We start from the raw sequence: 27,036 nt of genomic DNA, 5'->3' as shown, positions 1-27,036 counted from the left end.
AAATCTAGTCAGCTGATGTCGTTCAAAATGTGGAAACAAAAAGATTTGCGGGAAAGTGTGGAACTGTGGAATCAAAAACCCAAACAATTTTTTATCAGCTGGGAAAAAAAGGATTTCTGCCCCATGAAGGCAAATTTAGTGTGTTTTGTGCTGTGAATTTGACCAATGGATATCTAGCATGAGGATATGGTAAGAGAATTTAAGTGAATTGCCAAGAAAAGGGCATAACAAGTGGTTTTTGTGCTGGCCTTCAGTATGTCTTCAGATTTCTTCTATCCAAATTGTGGAGGAGTGGAGGAGCACATTTTCAATCTCTCCCAGTGCCTCCTGGAAAAGGGGCACAAGGTAGGAAGTCAAACTAAACAGGAAAACCCCAGCAAAAGACTAAAGTTCTGCATGAATTTTTAGGTTATTGTTGTGACTCATTCCTATGAAGAGCGAACTGGAATCCGATACATGACCAATGGTCTGAAAGTTTATTACCTTCCCATTAAGACTTTTTACAATCAATGCATCCTGCCCACGATGATCTGCAACATCCCCCTCCTCAGAGACATCCTTCTGAGGGAGAGGATTGAGATTGTCCATGGGCATTCAGCATTTTCTGCCCTGGCTCATGAGATGATGCTGGTGGCTTCTTTACTCAATCTCAGGGTTATCTTCACGGATCACAGCCTGTTTGGGTTTGCTGATCTCTCAGCAGTTGTCACAAACAAATTCCTCCAAATATCCCTCTGCACCTGCAATCACTGCATCTGTGTCTCCCACATCGGCAAGGAAAATACCGTCTTGAGGGCTTCCGTTCCTGCCCACAAAGTCTCCGTCATACCCAATGCAGTCGACACTGCCCTATTCACCCCCAATCCCATTAAAAGACCTCAGGATAACACAAGTAAGTTCCTTTTGAGCTTTATATAAAAATTCACAAAATATACCCAAGAAACATTTTTTTCTTTTTACGAAGAAATATTTAATGATGAGTGATTTATGCTCTATGAGTAAATTATCATACTGATGGAAGTTTAGAGGACCCTTTCGAATATTGAATGGTTTTCTTATAGCTATTCGAGCTATTCATAGATATATCTTACTTTCCTTATTCTTTATTAATTAAGAATAAATATTAGATAGGGTAAATGTCCTAATTCAAAACCATTTCCAGACGCTTTAACTTTGACAGAAGATTCAACACATTAAGTTCAAATTTTTCTGAAGAGATTTACATAAATTTGCTCCTTGGCTCTTCTAGAATGTTACTGTTTAGTGAAAATTCTTTTAATATTGCTTGAAAACTTCTTAAATACAAGAAAAATACATGAGTGTAAAATGCTTCTATTGGAAACAAATTAATCCAAATGGAGAAAAGGGAAATTTTCTGATTAGAGACAAACAGTGTAAGTGAAACCGCAACGAAAGGCTTCCAAAACCCTTTTGAGTTGCGCTTGAATGTAAGATTTGTTCTTAGTCTTGGTGTTTTCTCCTTTTCCATCTGAGACAATAAAAAAATCTTTCCAAAAAAATCATATTTCTGGTGTTTCCTATTGAAGCATTCGCAGACACTTCAGAAAAACCATTTATGTTCACGGAATTGGTAATTATTTCATTTAAAAACATCATGTACCGTTAACAATAAAGATTAGCACTGAATTTAACTAAAATTAGACAGAAATATGACATAAACGTTAAACAAAACGAATAAACAACAGTCACCTTATTGTGTTTTTCATTGGAAAACATGGTCGATCGATGAAAAATTCGGTGGTGAAAAGGTACACTTTTAATTTTTCTGAGAAATAACCAAATTAAAATTTGTGAATATGAATGGATTTTCGCTTTATTTAATGAAGCTGTAGTATAGAAAATATATAAATAAAAATTTAATACTGTATTTATCATGGGAAGAAATGATGTTTCCATTTGGAGTAGCGAAAAGTTTCCATTTGGAACAGGTTTTGAATTAGCTTAATTTACCCTATGACCTGAGTAAAAAGACTAAATTTTAAACTAAATATTTTTTAAATAAATTAGAAATATTTATGAATGAGATATAATAGACAAATTTACCGCAAAATTTTTATTTAATTTAAAATAACAAGAATCGTATAGCTATATTTATTCGAAAGGGATTATCCTGAAATCCGTGGTTATGTTAGATCTAACCTAACTCACAAAATTTTAATAGCAAAAAGTGTAGTTATATTTCAAGCTTTAACTCTTTCGCGTCCATAGGGTCATATATGACCCGGGGAAAAAAGTTTCTTTTTGGCTATTTACATTAATTGAAATCTAACTGGAGTCTTGAGAAAATGAGCCAAGAATCTTACATCCTTCTATTATGATGTCGTGCACGAACAGATAGATTTCAATTATTGTAAATACCCAAAAAAAACTTTTTTCCCCGAGTCATGACATTACCCTATGGACGCGAAAGAGTTAAAAGATAAATGACGATTTTCTTATTCGTATGTGATTTAGAAATTTTAGATTATGTCAAACATAACCTCAAAATCCGAATTCAATTTTTATTATATTGAAAATGTTTTTAGATTTTGCATCCGAAGAAGACCGATCTTTAAAAATTTTAAAATATCTCAGACTACCTCTCGGCGCGTGGCCTTCAAAATTGAAGTCACCTTCTAGTTCAGAGTTCACATGCAGTTCATATTCATATGGGAATTTTTCTGCACTCATAATCGTTACGCAATTTACAAGGTGGCTGAAAAAATGCAACAAGATTCAGAGCACATAGCTTTCCACACTTTCCAACTCATAGCTCATGAAAGCATTTCCAAAATTATTTTGCGAAACTTCTTAAATCTGTTATGGAACTCAAACGTGACAATTTGATGACGCTATTGCTTACTGTAAGTTTGGAAGCAGCTATTGTTAGGGTTCTTCAAAACCTGAATGGAATCAAACTTTTTATTTCAAAATTGCTTCATATCATAGGTAGTCATCACCTTTAAGGTAGAGAAGCATATTGAACGAAATTTGCGTCATATCTGCTAACAAATGGCCCGTGAAACGCATATAACGCACACAATCTTTAAATAAAAAAATTAAAAAGACCTCCAAAAAGCTTTAAAAATCCCAAAAACTACAAGATTTTATCATTCCTCAAAAGAAAATTATACTCGATAGAGCGAAGAAGTAATTTAGCTTGCACGTTTTAGGCCAGTTGTAGAATTTCGTTTTTTTTTGTGAAAAAAAAATCCTAAAACCTAAAACAATAATTAAGTTAAATTGAGATCGTATTGAAGAAAACCGATAATATTCCAAAATGTTGATATACATATTACCACTTTATCCTTAATACAAATAAGTTAAACAAAAAATGAGGATAATACGCGTCTTAGTATTCTATGATTTCCGAGTGTTTTCTTTTTTCATTTTCGAAATGTTTAATATTTGAAATATGCCGGATTTCTTTTATAATTGATCTAACTTATCCTAATATTTTAAAGTAATCTCTTTGCTAAATTACAGAATGCTACTGCGTCAAATAATAAAACAGAAAATATTTCTTCACTTGTTAGAGAACTGCTTTTAGAATTTCCGAAATCATTGCATGGAGTTCCGGCTTAAGTGAAAACGGATTGAAAGAATTTGATATGAATTACCTACTATTGGGAGCTTATTAAAATAATTTTCGAATTTCCCCTAAATTATGCAAATATTTTTAAAGCGGTAAATTTGAAATACATTTCTTATGAACTGTTGGTACGGAAAATAGGCCGGAAAGTTGACGCCGAAAATATTATGCACACATCACGGCGATTCCGTATCTTATTACAAAGACATCTCCTGTAGGTATGCAAATTTTCTGTGTCAGTCGTGTCAGTGGAGTGAATTCACGGATTTTTTTTCGGTCTCGAAAATTTCTTTCAAAGCGGAACTCTCTTTATTTGCATCTATTACGGCACTCCTGTAGCTTATTCGAAAGAAATATTTTGTGGGTATACAATTTCTGGACGCTTAATGCCATTCCGTGCGGTTTTTTTTGCAGTTCCGAAAATTTGCAAAATTCCGGAACCCCCTGTACTCAAATGAAAATTTTCAAATATATATTTTAATTTGATACTTTTGATAACTAAAAAACAAAAATTAAACCAAAAGAAAAAGAATATTTCACTGTTCTTTAAAGATGTTGTAATTTTATTAATCTGTGAACTAAGGATCATTAGATATAAATTTCCAAAATAAGTTTTGCTTTTTTTTTATTTTAAATTAAAACATTGTAAAACCTTCATTTCTATTTAATTTATTGAGTATTTTAAATAAATTTAAAAAAAAATCTAAAAAATAACATTTTGCTACTTGGGTATATTTTGCAATTTAATATCTGCAAAAAGTGCAATTATGACTTCATCATGCCCTTATCGAAAATGTTTTGCAGTAACCGTGGTTATCGTTTCGCGGTTGGTTTACCGGAAAGGCATTGACTTGCTGGTGGGAATCATCTCAAAAATCAGTCAAATGCCTGAAATGCGCCATGTAAGCTTCCTAGTAGGGGGAGATGGTCCAAAGAGAGGTCTCCTGGAGGAGATAAGAGAGAAGAACAACATGCAGGATCGAGTGACTCTTCTGGGAGCCTTAGAACATTCCAAAGTAAGTCAATTTGGTGGAAGGGATTAGATTTGGTATTTAAGTAGCGGAGAATAATTTCTTTAGGTCCGCGATGTCCTGGCCAGAGGACATATCTTCCTCAATACTTCCCTGACAGAGGCTTACTGCATGGCAATTGTGGAAGCTGCAGCCACAGGACTCCAGGTTGTGTCGACAAAAGTGGGAGGAATTCCTGAAGTACTGCCAGATGAATTGATCATCATGACTGAGCCAAGTGTTGAGGCACTCCTCAAGGGTCTCTTGCTAGCCATTAAAAGACACAAAAATCGACGAAAGTTACCTGGATCTAGCTCAAATGGAATCCACAGAAATGATGCCAAAGCTGAAGATAAGAATGAAGTTCTCTGTCCTTTTGCTGCTAATGCCCTCGTAGCTGATCTCTACAGCTGGGACAATGTGGCTCAGAGGACTGAAAAAGTCTACCAGAGAGTTCTCAGGGAACCTGATCAACCTCTTGGGAAGAAACTTACCAGGTAAGTGACTGATTTCTTGTCTTCCTAAAAATCTTCCGGAAATTGAGAAAAACTCTTGTAGTTATCTCATCACTGGAGTGTGGCCGTATTTGCTCGTTGTTTCTCTCTGTCACTTGATCATCAAGTTCTGCGAGTGGCTCACACCAAAATCCCACATTGATATTGTCAGGGATTATCCATCTGGCCAGAAAACTCAGACTTTGCGGGCGAAGTCAAAGAAAAAGAAAAGGTAGTCAATATTTTGTTTATTACAAAGTAAAATTTTGTTAAATATAAATTAGCAACAATTTTCTTTTTTCTTGTTACGTCTTCTGCAATAAAGTATTTTTTACACAATTTTTCAAGAGTCGCTTTTTTGGAAGACTTTTTAGGGTTAGGAGATTTCTTCCACATATGTGGCAGGGAAGATTCCAATGCGATCTCGCAGGGCTCCAAGCCACCAGCCATCCTCCTGTTTCACGTGTATTTCAATAATATCACCTGAAATAGAAGAGATTTTTTTTGTTAAATCATTCGCAAGATGAATTTTTACAAAAGGAAAATCAACAGCCAATCAAATTCAAGGAAATGTCAGCCATATTGGAAATGATCGATTTCTATTGGCTAGGAAATCTTTCTTTCGAAATAGAAACTTCTATTTTGGTTTTCATAAAATATATTTTAATTATTTTTGGTAAAATTAGGGAAAGACTTAGGTTTCGTATTTTTCCATATCCCGCATATCCCCCCTTTAGTAAATCTGACTTATTTTTTCAGGAAATGTCAGATTCATTAAAGAAATCTGCGAAAATATTAAATGTTCGAAGTGTGTGCGAAGCTTGAAAGCCCTACGTTACAAAAACTTTTGAAAAATAATATTCAGTGAAGCAGAATTTAATGTTTTTGTCAATTACGAATTTTAAAAATAAAAACAATTTATTTTTTTAAAAAGTAAAATTCAAGGTAATTATGAAAAGTTTTATAACTAAATTTCGTCAGCACTTTTTACTTTGAATACAAAAATAAATTACAGTACACTCTCTCAAATTCGGGCATTTGGGACCGAAATGTCCCCCCAATTTAGAGAGAAATCCGGGCATCAAATTGTTTGAAATGCAACGATTTTTTGTTCTTCGCCGCATACACATACTAAGTTTTCATACTCGTATTTATGGTAAATTTCATGAAACCCCCTTTATAATGCAAAATGACATCATAACTAAGACGAAACATGCCAAATTTCAGAATATTACCTTCATTCGAGAACTTAAAAAATGTCAAAAATTTTTTTTTTTTTTAAATTGAACTGATGCCCGAATTAAAAAGTAGCCCGATCTTAAAAGGGGCGAATTAGCGAGAGTCTACTGTAATCATTATTTGGCCAGAATGTTATTTTAGAAAGTGAGGTTACGTTGAACTTAACCTTTAAAAAATGTAAGCTGTTTATTCCATTACGAGGTTTAAAATTTTGTGATTCCTGCTGCTATTTTAAGGATTCCATAAATCTCAAAATTAAAAGCATTTGATGTGTCATAATAGGACATCACATTTTTGTGGTTTTCGGAATTATTTTCTGACAAAACTTGCGACGAGGTCATAAATAAATACAGGCTGCAACTAATGCCGCCACCATATTAAGATTCCCAAAAACCAATAAATTTGATTATTATTCAAGATTTTGAAAGCTTTGAGAACTGGGGTAAAGTTCTAATCTGAAGACCGTTTCAACATAACCTCACATTTAAAACAATCTGCTTAGCTAAATAAAAGTCTTAGCCCTTAAATAATGCCTTTGTTTTTTAAGTTTCTGAGGTTGGAATCAGAAACTAAAAAAATATTTTTTCGTGTTTGGTGCATGAAATCTTAACCCTATTTATTTTTTTATGAATTTGTCATATTTCAGTAGTGGTTTAATTTTATTTAACATCAAGATGTTAAAAATTTTTGCAAGTGCTATAAAACATGAACTATACATGCTTATTTGGATACGGAATGTCTTATTGCAGTGTTCAATTTTTGTTGTTGTGCTGTTTTAAAAATAGTTTTTTAGGTTATGCTTGAATTAACCTCACTTTTATATAACTTTTTTTAAAAATTACAAAAATTGAAGTGCAGTATATTTTCTCTCGATATTTCGAAAAGGTTTTATCGTTTAGAGACGTCTTTATACTTTAAACATGATAAACCTAACCTATTTTTTTTAATACCCGAACAAATAGGGAAATTATTTGAGATTTCCAGATATTCAAGCCTAATAATTTTTTAATGTATACTTTTTTATGCCAAATCCAGCAATAAAGAAAAATGTCTTGAGTTTTTTGTTTTTAGGCTAAATCTAGGATGATTAACTAAACGGACTAATGTTTTTGAGAGGTTAAGCATTTTATAACCTAACATTCTAGTATGACCTCTTGGTCAAAAAATTCCCTATGTTTAATTTTTCAAAATAATTTACAAGCTTTTGTGAACACTACAAATTCCCAGAGTTCAAGATAAAAAGTTTGTAAGTATTTTGTCAAAAATTTGCCAAAAGGAAGTTCATTGCATTTTTTTACTGAAGGATCTTTATGTAATAAATATCTGCGAAATGTTACAAACCTTTTATTTTATAAATATTTTGAGTATTATTGTTTTGTATAATTTTATATATAAGTCTGTAAAAGAAAATATCTATCTATTCGGAAAAAAAGTTTTGTTAAGCGAACAAACGGATCTTGTTAAAATTTTGTCAAAATGATGACCAATTTGACAAAACTTTTTCTAACATTTTACATGGCAAAACATCCTTTTGGCAAACTTTTAACAATAATGTCTAGTTGGCCGTCGATTTGATAAAACTTTTCAATCTTCTGTATGGAAAAACATCCTTCGACAAACTATTCTTGATATTTCGACGAAATTCTTTTTTCAGTCTAAAAAATTACCCTGAAAAAAATTTTTGTCAAATTAAGATGAAAAGTTTGTCAAAAAATTGTTCTTCCATACAGAAAATGGAAAATTTGTTAAATCAGTGGCTAACTGAATTTTGTTAAAAGTTTTGTCAAATTGGCAAACAACACCCTTTTGACGAAATTTTAGCAAGATACATTTGTCAGCTTAACAAAACTCTTTGTTTTTCAGAGTAGTTCAATTTCACTAAATCTCACCAAATGTCTTATTGATTTATTAAAATTTAAGAAATTTTCGGAAAACCTCAAAATTAACATACTTTTTGTTTTGAATCTTTCTTTTTCAAAATGAGTTTTAAGATGTTACAGAAAAAACACTTCTATCTTCATAAAAAAATATCTTCATAAAAAGAGGTGACAAAGCGTCCCAGGCTTTGGGAAATGTTCGAATTCGAATACCGGTTCTCAACCGATTCATAAATTACTCAAAGACACCACAAAATAGTTATAAGAGTAATAGAATTGATTTTCGGACGAAACTTACTTATCGGTTTCATTTGCGGTTCATAAACCGGTTTGAACCGATTTACAAAACATTTCCCAAAATATTTTATGAGTACCATACTTGTAATTGACTTTCGTATAAAAACAAGTTATCGGTTATGAACCGGTTCAGAACCGATTGGAACCGGTGCAGTTTTATCGCCAAATCCAAGACCTTCTTAATAACTTGGGTCCTTGGCTCGACTTATGAGGGGTACCTCGAAAATCCCAAGGGTCCCAAGTCTCTATCTCTTACCGTTTGGCCTCTAGATCTAGGATAGACAGGCGGACAAATAGCGTGACGACATTTCACAGAAATCTTCTGAAACGCGAAGATTTGTTGAGAAAAGTAGTCTCCAGCCCGGGAAGTGGAAAGTAGAAATTTTAAAGATTTCGACTTGGACTAGGACAACTTGGGCATAGTTCACAATTGCTGTGCTCTTAAGTTTCAATAGTTTAAACAGCAATGGACTATATTTTTGAATAAATCAGAAGTATTTCAGGCCTTCTGGATCTCGTTTCAATGTCGAAGTATAGACCGCCCATTATTCATGAAAAGTCATTCAGAATTTGCAAATAATTAGGAAAAAATGATTTAATATACTTTTGAATAAAAAACTTGAAATAATAAAGATCCCACTCACCTGGATTCAGTTCTAGCTCATCGTAGAGCTTTGGCGCGTAGTTGTAGATCGCCTTGCAGCGTCCAATGGCCTTGGTCTGTGGGGCTTGAGGTGGATTCTGTGGCAGGGATTTTTCGCTCTTTCTGGTGGAGTCCTCATCCTCGTCATGCGATGAGAACTCATCGAAATCCGAATCCTGCTGATTTGATCCTCCATCGGCGATCCCTCGATCCCAAATGGGACTCCCTCTCCCAGCAATTGATCCATTTGCCTGGCCATTGATTGAAACCCCTGAACTGGGAAGGGTGTCTGCCCTATTTCCATACTCTACTACACTCTTACTCCTGCCCAGTCCGGGACGAATGAAGTGTTTGATTAGGGCGTCGTTCTTAATGTCCATCACGGGAGCTTCATCTGAGGCTCCGAGATCTGACTCGAAATTGAATTCTGCGGCATAGGGGATGAGTTTGAGGAAGCTATCGATGTAGGTTCGCATGTGAAGTAATCTCTGATTGTCTAGGGATTGCAGAACTGACGAACCCCTCCCTATAGCTTTCTCGTACTCAAGCCTGGCCCTTTCTGCCCTAACACAGAGGGTATAGTACTCAACGTCGGCTCTTTTGACTGCTTCCTCAGCCTTTCGGCGTTTTGTCTCCAACTTTGCCTTTTCCTTCTCTGTGAGACGCTCTTCCTTCTCAGGGTTCCTCGTGGGCAGTGGGAGGCCATTTCCATGGTGAAGAATGCCCAATGAGGGACTTCTCTGTATTCTGTAAACAAGAGAAAACGAATATTTTGGTGTTTTTGAAGAATTTCTGCTGAATCTTGGCATTCTTCAATTTCACTGACCTCACGTCCAAGCCTGTGTCTTGCAATTTCTCATTCTTCTTGGCCGCACTGGCACATTTAGCCTTCGCCTTGGCCTCACTGGCTCTCCAATCAGCCAGGATTCTCGCGGATTTGTCTACTGTGCCCTCAACGGCCTTCCTGGCCTTATACTGATTCTCCATGATCACTTTGAGTGGCTTAACAATTTCCTCGGCCATTGAGCTGGAGAACTGCCGGTGGATCTCACCACGAGTCTCCATCTCAGCTGCCACACCGCGCCAAGAGCTTGCCGAACTGGCCGGAACCTCTCGACACGCCTTGTTCAGCTTGCTGGCCATCTTTGTCAGGGACTTTGCATACGTAAGCTCTGCTTCAGCCCTGCAAAAAAAAATAATTCATAGATTGTGTCACCATCCAGTTTTATGTCTCAATAGCCAATTTTCTGGGCGGGAAACTCGTTCCAGTGATGGAAAATTTTTTTGTATAAAAATTACCATCGAACCCTCTCACTTTTCTGAGCAATTTCTGGGCAAATTTCTAATTCACTGCGATGAGAGAAACATTAGCATTTTTGCAGACAAAACAGTGATACAATTAAGCAATTGTTGCTCTCACATCTTCATACTTTGCATTTAGCCATTTACATTGTGATTAAAAAGAGATAATTTGAGTTTTTTTTCACTGTCTTTTAATTTGCCGAGAAGAAAGTGATTATTAGGTGTAACTTCGCAAGCACCATAAGTATAATGTGAATTTCCTAAGACTTATCAATCATAAATCGTGCATTTCGATGATGATTTATTAACCATTAAGTTATTACAAAACACTCAATATCCATTAGGTTTATTGGTTGAGTTTTTACGGACGAGTAGATGACTTACTTATAAAGATTTTTTAAAGTAAAATCAAAAATGAGATGCAAAAAGTAGATTGTGTGTATTTTTAGACACATCAAGATGTATTTTTAACTTTAAAATTATGCAAACGAATCTATTTATGTCAGAGCTATTTTAAATAATAAAATTCACATAGATTTCTTTCTACACTGAGAGAAAAGTAATGTTAGCATAATAATTTGTATGATTTCCTACGTGTTTTTAAATAAAACAATACATTGACTACAATTGAAAATTACATTAACCATAAGAAGAAATTAGCCAGTTGAATCACTGAGGGAAATTTTTGAAAACTTTCAATGACTGGCAGTACAGTGTTATCTAAAAACATATCTCATAAAACATTTTATTTTCATCGTGTTTTCTAATTGGCTAGGGCTTGGAAGCATTTCAAAGTACTAGCCAATCAGAACTAAATATTTATTTAGACATGGGATACTTAAAAAAAAACTGCAGCAGATTGCAAGCAGTATTTTAGTAAAAATTATCAGTAAAAATGAAATTTGATAAGTATATTAAACAGAAATTATAAATTACAAATGCCCAAAACTAATGAAATATTTGAAAATGAGTGAAAAAGAAAAATGAAAAAGTTATGAACCATCTTGACATTTTTGGTGTGGTTTCAGGGGATTTATGATCACTTTTTTACTGATTAAAATGGCAGATTTTACGTACCAAAATTGAATTATTTACTGCACGAAAATGTTTTTCCATTAAAAATAAAGATTTTACTATATTTTTGTAAAATATACATTAGAGATCGATTCTCTGTTTTTTTCCCAAAATCGAAAAGTTTTTTTTAAGGGGATGCGTAGGTCGTCAATAAGACTAAAAAAGCAGAATATTTTCTCAATTTTTTTTAGCATAATTTAATTCATGCTCTTAGGCATATAAAAGTACAGTATTTATTTAAACTATAATTCTATTATTTAAAAATTTAGCCATTGATTCTTGATATTTGGAGATTTTTTTTTTCAAAAAAAAAACCATACCGTAGATCCAGGTTGCGGTTGATTTTGTACTTCTTGGGGGACTTTAACTCTTTCGTCTCTTTTGGGACTCTAAGTACCCAAAGCAGCATATGAATATTTTGTGGAAAACGATGTTTTTTAATTATTCATAACTGATAAAAATCCGATTCTTGTGGATAATTACAAACTATAAGGATGTCCAAATGTAAGATATTTTTTTGTAGAACCTCAATTAATTCCTGAGCTTAGATATTTTTGATTAAAAATTGTGAAATTGGCTTGCAGCATATGCTGCAAGCCAATTTCACAATTTCACCAAGAGTTTTCTCGAAAATTTGCAAAATAAAAGTCCAATTTTAACAATTGGGAAACTCGTTAACTATCTCCAAAGCTTTCGGCTCGGCCTCCAAGCCTTAATCAGTGGTCAAATCTTGCAAATCTTCTCTGAGGCTCGTTCAGGGTTTCGGTCAGGATTATAACAGGGAATAAGAGGGAACAGGACACTATATCTGCACTGTCTTTTTTTAATTTTGGTAATATTTAGCACAATTTTTTTAGGTCTTTAGCTTAGGTTTTGAGCTACTACTTGATAATTGAAACTCTCTTGGGTTTTCTGAGCAAAACCCAAGAAGAAGGAAAATACCTAAAATTGTGCCAAATATTACCAAATTGTAAAAATTGTTCCCTCTTATGCCTTGTTATAATCCTGACCAAAACCGTGTACGAGCCTCAGAGAAGAATTGCAAAACTTGAACACTGATGAAGGCTTAGAGGCCGAGCTGAAAGCTCTTGAGACAGTTGATGTGTTTCGCTGAGTGATCGTTCCTTCCCGATGACTTCTGGACTTCCCTATATTGTTTGCAGCTTCACGTCGGTTTATTCCCACAGTTCAATTTTAATTTGAGCTTATTATCAGGATTTGTAGGACAGAGAAGTCCACTTAAGAACGGTTTTCCAGGAAATTCTGTTTTTTATTTCATTCTACATCGATTTTCACGAATTTGAACAAGGAATACAAAAACGTCCTTATGGATCTGAGTTACGAATTTCAATATCTTGAAAGTTTCTTTCAAAAGAGGCCTGATGTTGCAAGCTCCAGCTAGAGATTCCCTAAAAGCTCTTTCTAGACGCCCTTGTGGCTTTTCCTGAAAAATTTCCTTAAATTTCTCTTAAAAGTCTATTTCGAAAATTTTTAAAAAATTAGATTTTGTTCAACGCTTTAAAAAAGTCATCCCCACAAATCGATTTGTAATCCAAATTAAATGGTTTTGTGCTTTTGGAAGCCAATAATACGGGCTTCAGACCTAAGGCTTAACTATCTGGCTTAATTCTTCTAATTCCTCGTCAAGCATGATTTTTTAGGAATTATTTAGGATTGAATATCAAGGGCAAATGATTCATTATATTTTGAAAAATCTTAATAAAATTGCTTGTTATTAAGATTTTTGAGACCTTCGGGAACTGGGCTAAACCTCTAGTCTGAAGCCGGCATAAGATAGTAAAAATACTTTGTGTTTGGGATTATCTCAAAGGTCTTTAATATCTTAAGATTATCTCAAATCTTAATGGTCTTGAATTATTTTTGGTTTTATATTTTTTATAATATCGTTTAGGGGCCCTGCAAATCATTTCTTAATCCCTAAATTTTTTTGAAACTTAGTACACTCCGTTGCGAGAAAAAGTAGTTAAAAAAAATGTTAACTTTTTTTTTACTAAAAAAATCTTTCATGCTGATAAAATTATTGATCAAGTAATTTACTTGCTCTTCTGTATTTGTTCATTGAGATTTATTCGTATTTATTCGTCTAAAAATCAAAGCTTGATGATTCATAATTTTTCTTATAATCTTTGTATGTTTCTTTTAATAAATATTTCATTTTAATAACAATTTTTAGTCAATATATTCAGTAAACTATTACTTTTGTTCCTCTTAAAATTTAATGATTTTTCTTTCAGTGCATAGACAAATAAAGTGAGATATATTAAAATTCACAAAGACTGTTCAGCGATTTAGAAATTGAATTTAATTAAATTCCTAACGTCCAACTTCCAATGAAGATAATTTTTGATGAAGCGTAAAATTCTCACAAGAAAGTGTTGGGTATTTTGCAAAAATTTGCTAAAAGAAAATTTATTTGACCTAATTTCTCTTGAAAACTTTTTTTCCTCGAAAGAACTTCTTCAGATCCATTGCAATTGAGTCTTTAAAATAATTTCCGAACGTAACTATCATGATATCAATTAATATCCAGAAAATTTCACAAACTCGTATCATAAATTAACTGCACAATCTTGAGTGGTTTGAGCAAGAGATCAGAGTTATAAGCAAAAAGTAGTTTACCTTTCCTGGAGAATCGCCAGCATTTCCTTACTGAAATCATCGCCTTGCTTCACGTAGCGTCGGAGTTCTTCAAATCCACTTTGACCCTGAAGAAGAGAAGGAAAAACCATCAGCATTTCACTTTGATTTCACTTCACGGCAATTAATTAATAATTTTAAGAAGAAACACGTTCTCAAGTGCAATTTGTAAAATGTGAAAATTATCACTCGTAAAGTGCTTCTGGCTAAAACCACCTCAAAATGGTATTGATAGAGAGTACTGAAGATCCACATTTATGAGAGATGATACTAGTTAGTTAGGAAAGGTGTTGTTTTTCTTCTTCTACAACTAATGCCACAGACACTTCACACTCTGGGGTCTCTTGGGTGGAAACTGACTCTGGTTGCTTCTCCGGAGTTTCCCTCTTCGTGGCCAACTCTGGAATGGACAAATGTGGGGAGACTCCGAGGCAGCCAGGCGAAGAGAATGGGTATAGGTGTGCGAGACACAGACGTGTGGAGTGGAAAGAAGAGTTTCCGGATGGCATGTTTTGGTTGAAGAGTTGAAACTTGGAACAGACACACACAATAGAGGAGTCAACAAGTTATCATGCAATTGCTGGCGCTCATTTTCAGCTAAACACACCATTTTTTTCTCTCTCAAAGTAATAATATTTTCATATTTTTTTAATTGTTGCATTCCAATCTTGTCCGCTGTTCCCATATTTCAAATTGCCCCATTAGAAAGTGACGACAGGCCGCGGAAGGAATTAATGAAAGAGCTTTTTTTGCATACACGAAGAACCTTAAGGGTGTTTAGTTTTAATTGAACAAACGAAAAATAGTTTTATCACAATGCTGCACAAACCATATTATAGTGGTATTCCAATGAAAAATGAACATGTTTCTTTTTAGCACTTTACTGTTCTCAAGTGCTCCTTTATTATCGACTTTTCTGTGTTGGTTCCTGTCTCGACTGTTTTAACCAGTCGCCGCCATGTTCTGAAAAGCAATAAACAGTCGAAACAGAAACGAACACAAAGAAAGTCGATAATGTAGAAACACTTGAGAACAGTGTAATACTAAAAAAAACATGTTCAGGTTTATTTATCGTTTAAAATAGTTGTCGGGGACATTTTATTATTTCCAAGTCCGGAATAACAAAAATTTAAGACTTATTGTTTCTAGGAAAAAATTGTGCTATTTCAGTGAAAAATGAAAAGGGGAAATCTATTTCCTGAATATTTTTTATTACATGACTGTTCTGAAATTCTTCTACATAATCGACTTTTCTTTGGGTTGGTTGCTGTCATAACTGTTTTGGTGGTTTTATAACATGGCGAGGAGTGGTGAAAATAGTCGAGACAAGAATCAACACAAAGAAAGTCGATATCACAGAAGCACTTGAGAACAGTCGTGCTGAAAAAAATGTTCAGGAGTAAGATTTCCTCATTTCGTTTTTCATTGGAATAGCACTATTATCCTGTCAGGATTGTTCAATAGATTTGCACAAAAATTTAATAAAGAGTAGGATGATAGAATCGCATTAATCGTCCAATCCTGACCAGTGTCGTTTTGTTTTTACAAAATTGTGTATTTTTCATCTGAAAAACGGTACTCGTTAATTTTTGTAGGAAAAGATGAAGATTAGGGCAGGATCTTTTAGATCGTGAACACCTTATCCCCTTTACTACAACCTTTTTTTTTAGGTTAATGATTTTTTTTCATAATTTGAGATGATTTCACATTTACGTAATTGCTTGCATTATTCTGTAATTTTTGTTAATTTAAGAAAAAAAAAACTGAAGATCAAAGCTGAATCACATAATATAAAGTATAAAATTCTTAACGTCAACATTTCTTTCGTAAGAAACTTACGAATTCATAATATTATTGGGTCTTAATGGGTTAATCAACTATACGTAATCGTTAAAAAACAAGTTTACAAAATATAACAAATATTCAATTAGAATGACATTGTAAGAAGATTCGGAAAAAAATGAAACACCCCAAGCTATAAAGCAAGTCTCTTGAATCACTCTTAAAGGTGCCATCCGTTTGGAGGTAATAAAATTGAGTTCTTAGAGCAGTTAGAAGACACTGTACGAGTGCTAAATAGCGGATAGACGTGTCGTGAGTGATAAAGAGCTCAGGTAAGAATTAACTGTTAGTATGAGGCCATAGAAGACAAATTAACACAGTTTTTAATCATTGTTGAACCCGATGTCTCGTCATAAGCTCCATTTGCCATCTCTCTACTCATCCTCATCTGGATAAGTCACATTCTCAGTAGACTTGTTAAGATGGTAGATTAGAGATTTGCGATAACAAAGTCATTATCGATATAATGAATAATCAGGGGAATGATTCATAAAATTGGGATTTTCAATGATGATTCAGATTTAGAGGTGTCATGTGCAGTGATACATCCGAAATCAGTCTTTTATGGCCTCAAAAGACCAATAGACAAAGCTCTGGTTTTGTAACTCAAAATAATGCTGGTTCGATTATCATATCGATCATATCTGAAGTATCTGAACGTTTGTTTTATTAATTTATTTTCAAATAAAATTGCCTTTGAAACTGTGCGCCTCTTTTAGAGGCAAGAGATTTATGCGTTCACCGCCGTCTTAGCGTTTATGACCAACTTACTCGGGAGCCAATCTTCGACGATCGAATCCCCATGGAAATAATGTACAATTTGGTTTAAAAAATATTTAAGCTTTTTTAATAAACGCAAAGAAATTCCAATTTGTGGTAATGACGATGGTCTGATGAGCGAACTATTTGTTAAAAACTGTTTATAAATCACAACAATACTAAAAAAAGATAATGCATATTTAGTTTTAAAGATTAATTTGGATTTTTTTTAACCAATAAAACAGTTAATCATTTAAACTTAGAATATTTACACCCTCATCACTTAAGAAAATATTCATTTTGCAACATAATATTTTATTTATAAAAACAAGAAATAAACCATTTTTAGTCAGTAAAAATTGATATATTTAGTAAATATTCTCTGATTTTAGTAGATACTCCCTGCTCAGTCCAATAATCTATTTTTGCCAGTATTTAGCGCAAAATTAACCAGAAATCATGTAGAAAATATAAATAATATATCAATTTAATTTTAATTTTCAAGAATTTTATTATTTAATTGCTAAATTACTGAAAAAAATAATACTAATAAAATGATAGTTGCCACAACTAATATTATGTAGTTCCCCCAACTAATATAGTATATACAGTAAGACTCTCACTCAATCGGCTCTTTTTCAATCGGGCGACAAATTTTGTTGACAATTTTCACGTTTAATTATGAAGCTAATTCGCTCAAATTCGCCGCAGTTCTTCCTATTTCATCGTGATTCTTTACAATTGAGCGCTTTTTGTGGAATTTACAAAGGCTTTGACGCTCAATTCTATCGCTAAACCGGATGACATTTTGCCCCATATTCCCGATTGAGAGAGAGTCTACTGTAGTAGCTGGTATGACATAAGTCGCCATCTACCGGGAAAATATGTTTTGCAGGTTCATCGGGCAACTCGAAAGCAGAAGTCTCTATTAACCCTTTTCTCATAAAGAATTTGCCATAGAATTTGTTTTTCAATAAGTTTTCCGAGAATATCAATCCAATCTATTGGTTTTTTATTAAAAAAAAATGGTACAATAAGAAAAAAAGTGTTTTGTTATCGATTACAAGAAAGTGATAGAGGAAAAGGAGGTCCTTTTTCGCCAGGACAAAGCAACTTTCTCTTTGTAAATACGATAAATCCATCAGGGTATTCTCTATCTACTTATTTGGGATCTCACGTAATGGTGCTATTTCAATGAAAAATGAACATTTTTTTAGCACTTTACTGTTCTCAAGTGCTTCTGCATTATCGACTTTTCTTGTGTTTCCTGTCTCGACTATTTTCCATAATCCTCGCCGTGTTCTACACAGTCGTAACAAATACAAAGAGCATCGATTATGTAGAAACACTTGAGAACAGTAAAGTACTAAAAATACACACAGTAAAAAATTTTTGGCTCCTTTACCATAATTTTCATTGTAAATTTTACATTAAACGTGTATTTCTGTGTACTGGTACACATTTATTTAATTTCTACACATTTTGTCTGAAAACTGTGTAATGTTACATGAAATCTTTGAAATATGTACACAGTTGTGTAATTATTCGCTTATTTTGGCCGTACGGTGAAAAAAGACGTAATGTAACACAAAAAAGTGAAATTTGATACCATGAGATGTAAAAAAAACTACTTCCGTTACAGTATTCTCTCTACTTTTGCATTAGCAATAGATCATTACTTAAAAAGTACAATATTTCATCATTTAATTGATTACACAGTTTACGATTACATAAAATTTAAGATACACATTTTCAGATTACTTGTTTTGCTCAAATACATAATTTGAGTAACTTTACAAGAATAATCGTGGTAAAAAAGCAAACCAACTATTATCATTGTAATTTTTTTTTTACTGTGCATGTTCATTTTTCATTGAAATAGTACCATATACTAATAATTATATAGTTGCCACAACTAATATTAATATAGTTGTCCAAACTAATATTGTATAGGTATATAGTGGCTACTACCAATTTAATTATTTTAATAATTTAATTTTAGTAAAATTTAATTAATAAAAACCTTTCTATTAATAACTTAAATATAATTTTCGTCTGTACTTTTACTGACACTTCTTATCTAAACGCTGCCTAATCTTCTATAGCTCAAAAACACTAGCCATACAGTATCAATCACTTTGCTTTTCTAATGAAAATTTATTATAATTGATCTATTGAGCTTCGAAATCCTAAAATATTCAGTGAATGAAATATTTGATCGTATCTAAGTAATGATTATGTCTGTTTCTGTTTATGCTTTGATCAGTGGTTTAAGATGCCATGTGAACATTGAATCTTATCTATTCTTCATCAACTCTGTCCCAACTTGTCTTGCAATTAATCAGAAGTGTGTGCAATTTTCATGGGAAATGCTCTGTATTCTTATTCTCAGAGACTACAGAGAATTATTCGTCAAAGACAATAAACTAACAGCTTCTTGTGAAGCGCCAAGATCATCAGTTAGGAGGTCAAGGTTGTTCAATGCAATTTATCTTCCGCTATCAATCACACATTAAATAATTTTATGATATATTGCAAAAGAGTGACTGTAAGACCTGTACAATAATGAATCAATAAAATTTCCACAAAATGCCCTAAAGAAATTCCCTGTATGTCACTTTTTAATTTAGAGGTCAATTATACCATCGATAGGCCTCTTTTTCCCCCCTGAAGACACACTTTAAAGAATAAATTTTATGCCATTTCGACACGTTTGAGTGGCTTAATGGATAACATAGAAAAAAATCTTCAATCACTCAATTAAATGATTGAGAGTTTGTTTAATGAAATTAGCAAATGTTTCCTAGTTGCTTTCATGGTGCATTTTTTTAACTGCCTCATTGATATTAATGAATTATTCCCCTATATATTTCAAAGGTGATATCTTAATAAGTAACTTTTAAATTATTCCCCCCTATTTCTTTTCCAAAAGGAATTTACGATGATGAGAAAAATTCAACATGCGTGTACTTTCGCCCTGTGCGGCAATTGATATTAGGGATTGTCGTGACTTTCTCTCATTTAGGAAAAATTCTCTCAAAGTGTGATGGAAATTTGTTTTGGAAATGTGAAATTTTTCGAGGGAGTGATCTTCAGAATTTGATGTGGGATTTTGTCTGAAAAATCACTTTCTCCGTCTCCCAAATTAAAGCACTACGAGGTAGTGCTAAAAATGATATTTTCACTGATTTATGAATTAGCCTTTTCACTTTTTTCACACAGATCTGTCCACGTAATCTTGAAAGTAACATCTTTGAAAATTTCACGGTCGCTATTGAAAAATTTTTATTTTAAGAGGAAGCTTTTCTCGCAAAATTTCTCAAGCAAACGACCTTTATATCAATGAAACCCTGCAATATTTTTATTCTTAAGTTTTCCAGAAAGCCTACAATTTGTCAAAATTGCGTGGAAATTGTGCTTTCTATATGAAGTTTTTTTATTGAAGATATTGTATCAGAAAGATTTCTATATGCAGAATTCCAAGCAATTTTACAAGACCGACGGACGCGACGTTTCTTTTTAAATTGAAGTTCTAGATTAAGAACTTAATAATAAAAATTAAAAAGATAAAATAAAGCTTTTAATTATTGCATGGAGACTGAAGATTATTTTTTAGTGGGTTCCTATATATATATATATATATGCTAATTAGCATTTCACAATTTAGAGTTGCAACTTCTCTGCTTTTCGAATAAAAATTTCTTAAATATTTAATGATTTACGGTAGTGATAAATTAATATTTTATGAACCAGATAATTGTAAAACTATTTAACTGAAGGAAGGTTTCACCGATATTCCTCGATGTATTTACTACAATTCTAATAAAAAATGTTGTGCTGATTATAAAGAGCTTTCTTAATAAAACAGGAAAATTCGATTTAAAAAATCCAGCAAGTAGGGTAAAGTGCCCTCAAGTTGACCGATAGAGTTATTTATTCTATTTATTTGTATTTGCACTAATATTTGGCGTATGATCGAATCAGTGACAATTTTATAGAAATTCACCATTAAACATTAAAATATTAACCACCGGTCGACTCGAGGACACTTTACCTTACTTGATTTTTATTGATTTTAGTTATATTTACTTTAATTTAAATTTAATTTAATAATAATATTGATAGCAATATTTTGATTTATTTTATCAGCAAATATTTTATAAAATATTAGCATTTCAGGTACGATTACAAATAGTTTCGGATCATTTACGTGTTTGATCAAAATAGTTTCTTTTACAGTCGAAATTACTTATCATTTACTGACTAAATATCTAATTATTTCTAAAAGCAGTGTTGTATATTACATAAATTTAACTTTTAACTATCCTAGCAAATCACATTAAACTTTTATATTGCTTTTACACACTTTATATGCTTTATTGTTTAATTAATTGATTTTTTAAGCATGGAGATCATTTGTTTCTTTTTTTCTTACCCTCCCTTACCGACTCTCTTGCCAAAGTTTTGGGCCATGAGGCTTATTTTGACAAAAATTCGATAGTATGAGATCGTTTGGAAAAATAAACATGTTTATGAAAACACCCAATTATCAATCGATAAAAATACCTATTCCATAAAATGTTAAAAATAAATAAATAAAGAAGAAATAAGAGAGCGGTCTTATACATCACTAGCCGTGTTATACCCTAAACAGTCTTACGCGAGCTTCAGACCTAAGGCTTAGCCATATGGCTTAACTTCTCTAATATCTTATCAGTCAAGATTTTTTGGAAAATTTTGACTTAGGATTAGATTATTAAGGAAAAATGATCTATATACATTTTGAAAAATCAATAAAATCGATTGCTGTTTAAGGTTTTAAGACCCTCGGGAACTGGTCTAAACCTCTAGTCTGAAGACAGTCTTACGACTTAAGCCGAGAGACAACTTAGTGGGAAACTGATGGGAATGTAGTCTAATCATTATTTTGATTATTATTACGTTAAAGCATCTCTTGGCTTAAGTCGTAGGTATATCCAGCACATTACGAGGTCATTTGTTATTGAGTTTACAAGGAGTTCCGGCTTAAGTGAAAACAGATTGAAAAAATTTGATATGAATTTCCTACTATTGGGAGCTCATTTTATAAAATAATTTTTGAATTGCCCCTAAATGTATGCAATTTTTTTCACGCGGTAAACTTCAAATACATTTCTTATAAGCCGTTGGCACTGAAAATGTTTTGCATATATCACGGCGTTTCCGTAACTTATTTCAAAGACCTCTCCTGTGGGTATGCAATATTTCTGTGTTACTGGAGTGAATTCGCCGGCTCTTTTTCGATCCCGAATATTTCTTTGGAAGAGGAACTCTGGTAATTTTCTGTACGGCCTAATCTCTAGAATTTCTCGATAAATTTCAAATAAACTTATACTTCAGCGGAGATGGTTTCTATGAACTAAACAGTAAAAGAAGAAATTGTTTTCACTGATTTGTAATTCTGATTAAAGAGTTGTAGCGGTAATTTGTCCCAGGCAGTGTAATAATTTCACAATTTTTTTTAGTAAATTATTAAAAATATTATGATCTTAAAGTCAGTATCAGATTTGAAGAATTTTACTTCATTTGCGAATTAACTTTGAGAAATAGGAGTAGTTTATAAATATAACAAGGAAATTACATTACTAACTCAGAATATGTAATATTTTTGTAAATGTTTGTAACGTCCGGAAATAAATACAAAACGTTTGTTAATCATTTAATTCCAACGTTTGTAAAATTTTGCACTTTCTCATAAACAATTATTTGAAAAATAAATACTAGCAGACATTTTTGTGCTTTGTATTCAAATTAGCATAATTGTTCATTTGCCAAAACTTCGCGAACGTTTGACTAAAATGTTCGTACTTGTCTGAACACCTCCCAATAAAAATTCTATAAACAATTACAAAGTTTCGTTAAAATAGAATTCGCAAATATTTGCACAAATATTCACGGTAAACTTTATCTGTAAAGGTTTACCTCTTTCTACTCACTCTCAAAAAAAAATATTTTGTTAAGAGTACAAATGGATTTCGTTGAAATTTTGTCAAAAGGATGTTGTTTATCAATTTGAAGAAATTTGTCATCCTTATAACAAACTTTTCTTGTTAACTTGACAAAACTTTTTTTCAAAGCAATTGTTCTAAAATCATTGAAACCGGTTTTGATACGGATTTTTGATGAATTTAAGATCGATATCATATAGGGGATAGGTTCATGCCTTCGAATAATGTGAATTTTCTTTAAGTTTTCCTAAGAGACTTAAACATTTCTATCAAATATTAGTTAGCTTATTATCAATTATTATAGATAATTATGTGATAATCATGTATAAATCTCTTAAGAAAAGTAGAAGAAATTCACATTATTGGAACACTTAGAAAAAAAAGGGTGCGATTAACTTTTTTCCTCATAACTTTAACACTTTTTAGGTGTAAAAATATATCAAAATTTTTTAATGTTAAATTTACACCTTTTTAAGGGTAAAATTAACATGAAAAAGGGTAACTTTAACCCCTAATACTCCTAAAAAGGGTAATATTTACACCGATTTTGGATTAATGCTGCAGGGTCTCTCAGTGAAGGCATGAACGTTCGAAGGGAGAGTACTTTCCCCTATACTGCAATTTTCAAGTAAGACTGCGGGCTTGTAAAAGCCGGCTCTGGTCAGAGTATTTTGCCAAATATGCAACATAGACAAATTAATGAGCTTTTTGGACGCGTCAGTTTAAAAATTCACAAACACAGAATGGGTGAACTGGACAACACACTGGATGATGACAATGTTACCTCATCTTGAGGGCTATTTTCCTCCTCATGCTGATGGTTGCTGGTAGCAGGATCATCCTTCTCAGGTTCTTCCTCTGCATGAGGACGCACTTTGGCCACTTCTTCCTCCACCCAGTGCCTAAATCCACTCCAGGCATTTTTTGCTTTAGAAGCGTTGAAATGAGGCATCTTGAGATTCCTCCCTTTCAGCAAATTCATCCGACTCTCAGATAGGATGTGCGTGAGACTTTTTCCTGGGTTCTGTTCTGTTTCTTTCTTCATGCTTTCGAGGATGTCCTGAAGATCCTCCAGAGATGGTTCTTTGGGAATTTCTTCTCCACTATCTGAGTCTTTGACGGCTTTTGAGTAACTAGCTCTCCGGAGGTGACTCCCTGCAGTTTCATACTGATTCTCAGAGATTATTGGCGGAGGAGGCGGTGGTGGAAATTCCGGTGGGAGGGATTTTCGTCCAGGCACGTGAGTTCTCAAATCTTCTCGTGGTATCTCAATTGTGGATACTTGGTGCTTAATGAGGCGCACTGAAGAGCATCTCCTGAGGTAGACAGTGAGCTCGGATTTGTGGAGATTTGTTGAGGATTTGGACTTGTTCATTGAGAAGGTCTTTGGAGGAGTTTCTTGGGGTGGGACTCTCTTTGGATTTGGCGGGATTTCGTAGTCTGCTGTATTGGCTTCTTCTTCAGGGAGGAAGGAGAAGCTTATCTCTTGAAGATGTGGGGCGCAGGATAGTTCGGATTCTTCCGATTCAGCTATGGAATCCGCTTCGAGGATCATTGAATCCGCTTCTGTTGGTTTACTGCGCAAATCTATGCTGTCCACATCAATAGCGGTTTTGTTGATGAGAATCGGATGGCCAATCTCCAATCGATGCTCTGTGGCACCGGTGAGATCGTAGCTTCCGGATGAGATGGCACGATGGTGATTGGCACGACGACCGGGACTTCGCCTGAGGAATTTGTGACTAACATTGGAGCAACTGCGTGAGATTGAATTGAGAAAATTCCCACCCAATTGAGGCGATTTGGCGCGAAACTCTCGCAATTTATTCATGACTGGACTTTGGAAGAATTCTTCTGTGGATTCTGGATGTGAAACTTCCGTTGATTCTTAACGGACTTCTTTGAGAGATTGGGCTTCTTTCGCACTATTCACAACATTTCACTTTTGTGGGAAAACACAAGAATATTCTCTGAATTGGTTTTTCGTAAGATTAATTATAGAATATTCTCTGGCACTTCTGAAATCATGGCACACAGGCTTCTTTGTAAAAAATCAAAGCAAATGAGGCGAAAATTGACCTCTCGTGCTGTAGAACAAGTGGATTTACAATTTGATTAATTGACTACAAATTTAATCTCAGCAATTGAGGCACAAAATAACGCACAGAAAGATCACAGAACATTGAGATTAGAGCACTTTTTTTTGGCGGGACTCTGTCTTAAGTAACTTTTTTGTTGTCTTGATCACTCTATGCACGATCTGAGCACCAATTAAGGTAGAACTTTTATTTTATGTTTTTAATTTGAATATTTTTTAGTTAATTTGTGGTGGACGGATTTCTCTGGCCATCCAATCGGCCTCGAGTTCAGCACACAACTGAGCCTCAGTGTCCCGTTCGAATACCAAAAATTTCCAATTTTAAAACTCAACTCTATGGGGATCTATTAATAAAATATGTGTGTTATTCCTTTTGCACCAACAAAAAGCTGAAAAAAGCATCGTGAGAATACTTGGTGGAAATGTGTTGGTGGTGAAAATGTGTTGAGTGAATGATTATTTTGAAATGGGAACTCTATAAATGCAACTTAATGTTTTTTTCTATTTTTTTCTGGCTTCTCAACTTATAGTCCTTATCGCCACTAAATTATACACTTTTTTCACAATTTTTCCTCTCTTCAATCTCTCATCACTTTCCCACAGAGTCTGGTCGCATAAAGTCTCTATCTGGCCACTTCCCTATGAACGTCTTTTTACGAAGTCAGCATTGGGAATGTGTTGTCTTTAAACTAACAGACACTGCATAAGCACAAAGTGGTGCAATGTGCCAATTCGTGGGGGATTTCACAAAAAAAGGCACATCATCCCAAAATTCTAGGTACATCCCCCCACAAGAAAGTTGAACAATCTCTGCAAAATCTCCACAAAAAAAATACACCACATTTCAACTATTTTTACAAGACACCAAAAACACATCAATAAATCCCCCAAATGTTTACCCAAGAAATTCAACAAAGTCTCACTTTCAATCAACTGGCCCCGAGTTGAAATATTTATAATTAATTTATTATTGAAAGTGACTCTGATTTGGCCCCAAACAAGTGAAGCTTTTTTTCTCTTCACTTTTGCTATTTCGTCAAGAAAATACCACAAAACATGTAAGGTTTCTCGAACAGAGAAATCAAATCCATCAAGTGCACAATTTAAAAGGTAACAATTAATCGCATAATTTACTAACATAACTGATTAGCATGTTGAGGGGGAAAATTAGCATTCTTCGTTAGAGTAACTTGGAAGAGAACTCCATATAGAGAGTTATTAAATCAATTATATCGTTTGAGTTTTCTGCAAGAATGTAATTAAAATCAAGGGGTGAAAAACACTGCAAGTCGCAAAACTGAAAATACATAAATCACTGTTTTTAAGGGTCTGGAGATCTGTTGCATAAATTGGTTTCTTCGGTATTCTCTTAAATTAAAATATCTTCCAGGGCAGAGGGTCATTAGAAGGCAAGACGACAGTTAAAGACTAATACGATGACAAATTGCCGTTTTGCTAATTAGGCACCAATGGGTTATGGATTAACTTACAGCATATTATGTTTAAAAGTAGTGTGAAATTTTGAGGTCTGAAACTTTCAATGAAATATTGGAAATTTTGGTCTAGTAATCAATACTAGAAAAATTTAAATAGGGGAATGGGAAAGCTTATTCGTACACACTGCCTTCAAATACTTAATATTCGTGTTACTAGGGTAAAGCGCCCTCAAGCTTCGGACAAAACAATTTTTTTATATGTTCCTAATGAATTTTACCCATATCTCTTTTCTGGGAGTTTGAGGCATTGGACTAGCTATTAAAAAATAAAATATTAAAATAAGCCAAATTCATTTAAAACACATTCAAAAAAAAGGAATGGTTCGAAGCTCGAGTCGTTCGAAAATAGCGCGCTTTCCTCTAATTAATATAAAATGTTCGAAGCCAAACCGTGAGCGAAGCCTCAATCCCCCTACTGTAATCCTGAATTAAATTAAAAACAAAAGCTTAAGTTTTTTTGTAACAAATTCTACGACATTTTCGTTAATAATTACTCTTACCGAAAAAAACGTATTTAAAGAAATTAAGGGATTAGGGGAATGTAGGCATGGTTCGCTCAGAGTGAACCTTCAAACGATGCGGATTTTCTCTTTGTTTCCAAAGAGCTTACCTAGCAGTTCTAATCTCGTTTCCTGAGCTCAATAATGATGTAACTTATGACTAAGAAA

The 27,036-nt window shown here is 33.5% G+C and overlaps 2 protein-coding genes across 2 annotated transcripts; one reads left to right on the top strand and one right to left on the bottom strand.

The window, feature by feature from the left end:
- The first annotated feature begins 45 nt into the window (after positions 1 to 45).
- LOC129809705 (phosphatidylinositol N-acetylglucosaminyltransferase subunit A) lies at positions 46 to 5,435 on the top strand. The gene is made up of 6 exons (XM_055859738.1): positions 46 to 189; positions 255 to 345; positions 409 to 892; positions 4,397 to 4,608; positions 4,672 to 5,099; positions 5,161 to 5,435. Exons 1-6 carry the CDS (start codon positions 179 to 181, stop codon positions 5,330 to 5,332), a joined length of 1,398 nt encoding a protein of 465 aa, XP_055715713.1. The 5' UTR covers positions 46 to 178; the 3' UTR covers positions 5,333 to 5,435.
- LOC129809703 (uncharacterized) lies at positions 5,330 to 26,576 on the bottom strand. Its single transcript, XM_055859737.1, has 5 exons — positions 23,559 to 26,576; positions 14,169 to 14,254; positions 9,979 to 10,335; positions 9,154 to 9,899; positions 5,330 to 5,579 (listed from the first exon to the last, which is right to left on the bottom strand). Exons 1-5 carry the CDS (start codon positions 24,603 to 24,605, stop codon positions 5,473 to 5,475), a joined length of 2,343 nt encoding a protein of 780 aa, XP_055715712.1. The 5' UTR covers positions 24,606 to 26,576; the 3' UTR covers positions 5,330 to 5,472.
- Positions 26,577 to 27,036: the final 460 nt, after the last annotated feature.

The sequence above is a fragment of the Phlebotomus papatasi genome, chromosome 1 (genome assembly GCF_024763615.1).
Source record: "Phlebotomus papatasi isolate M1 chromosome 1, Ppap_2.1, whole genome shotgun sequence".
NCBI classification, from domain to species: Eukaryota; Metazoa; Arthropoda; class Insecta; order Diptera; family Psychodidae; genus Phlebotomus; species Phlebotomus papatasi.
The sequence above is the reverse complement of the archived record's forward strand: the minus strand, read 5'-3'. Positions and strand labels throughout refer to the sequence as shown.

Bases quoted from the DNA above. Each gene is read 5' to 3' on its own strand.
- LOC129809705 (XM_055859738.1), top strand. The intron at 346-408 runs GTAGGAAGTCAA...ATGAATTTTTAG, and splicing joins TCCTGGAAAAGGGGCACAAG to GTTATTGTTGTGACTCATTC. The intron at 893-4,396 runs GTAAGTTCCTTT...AATGTTTTGCAG, and splicing joins AAGACCTCAGGATAACACAA to TAACCGTGGTTATCGTTTCG.
- LOC129809703 (XM_055859737.1), bottom strand. From the start codon at position 24,605: ATGAATAAATTGCGAGAGTTTCGCGCCAAATCGCCTCAATTGGGTGGG. The intron at 10,336-14,168 runs GTAAACTACTTT...TTTTTTTTGCAG, and splicing joins CTGGCGATTCTCCAGGAAAG to GGCTGAAGCAGAGCTTACGT. The intron at 5,580-9,153 runs GTGAGTGGGATC...CTTCTATTTCAG, and splicing joins TGAGCTAGAACTGAATCCAG to GTGATATTATTGAAATACAC.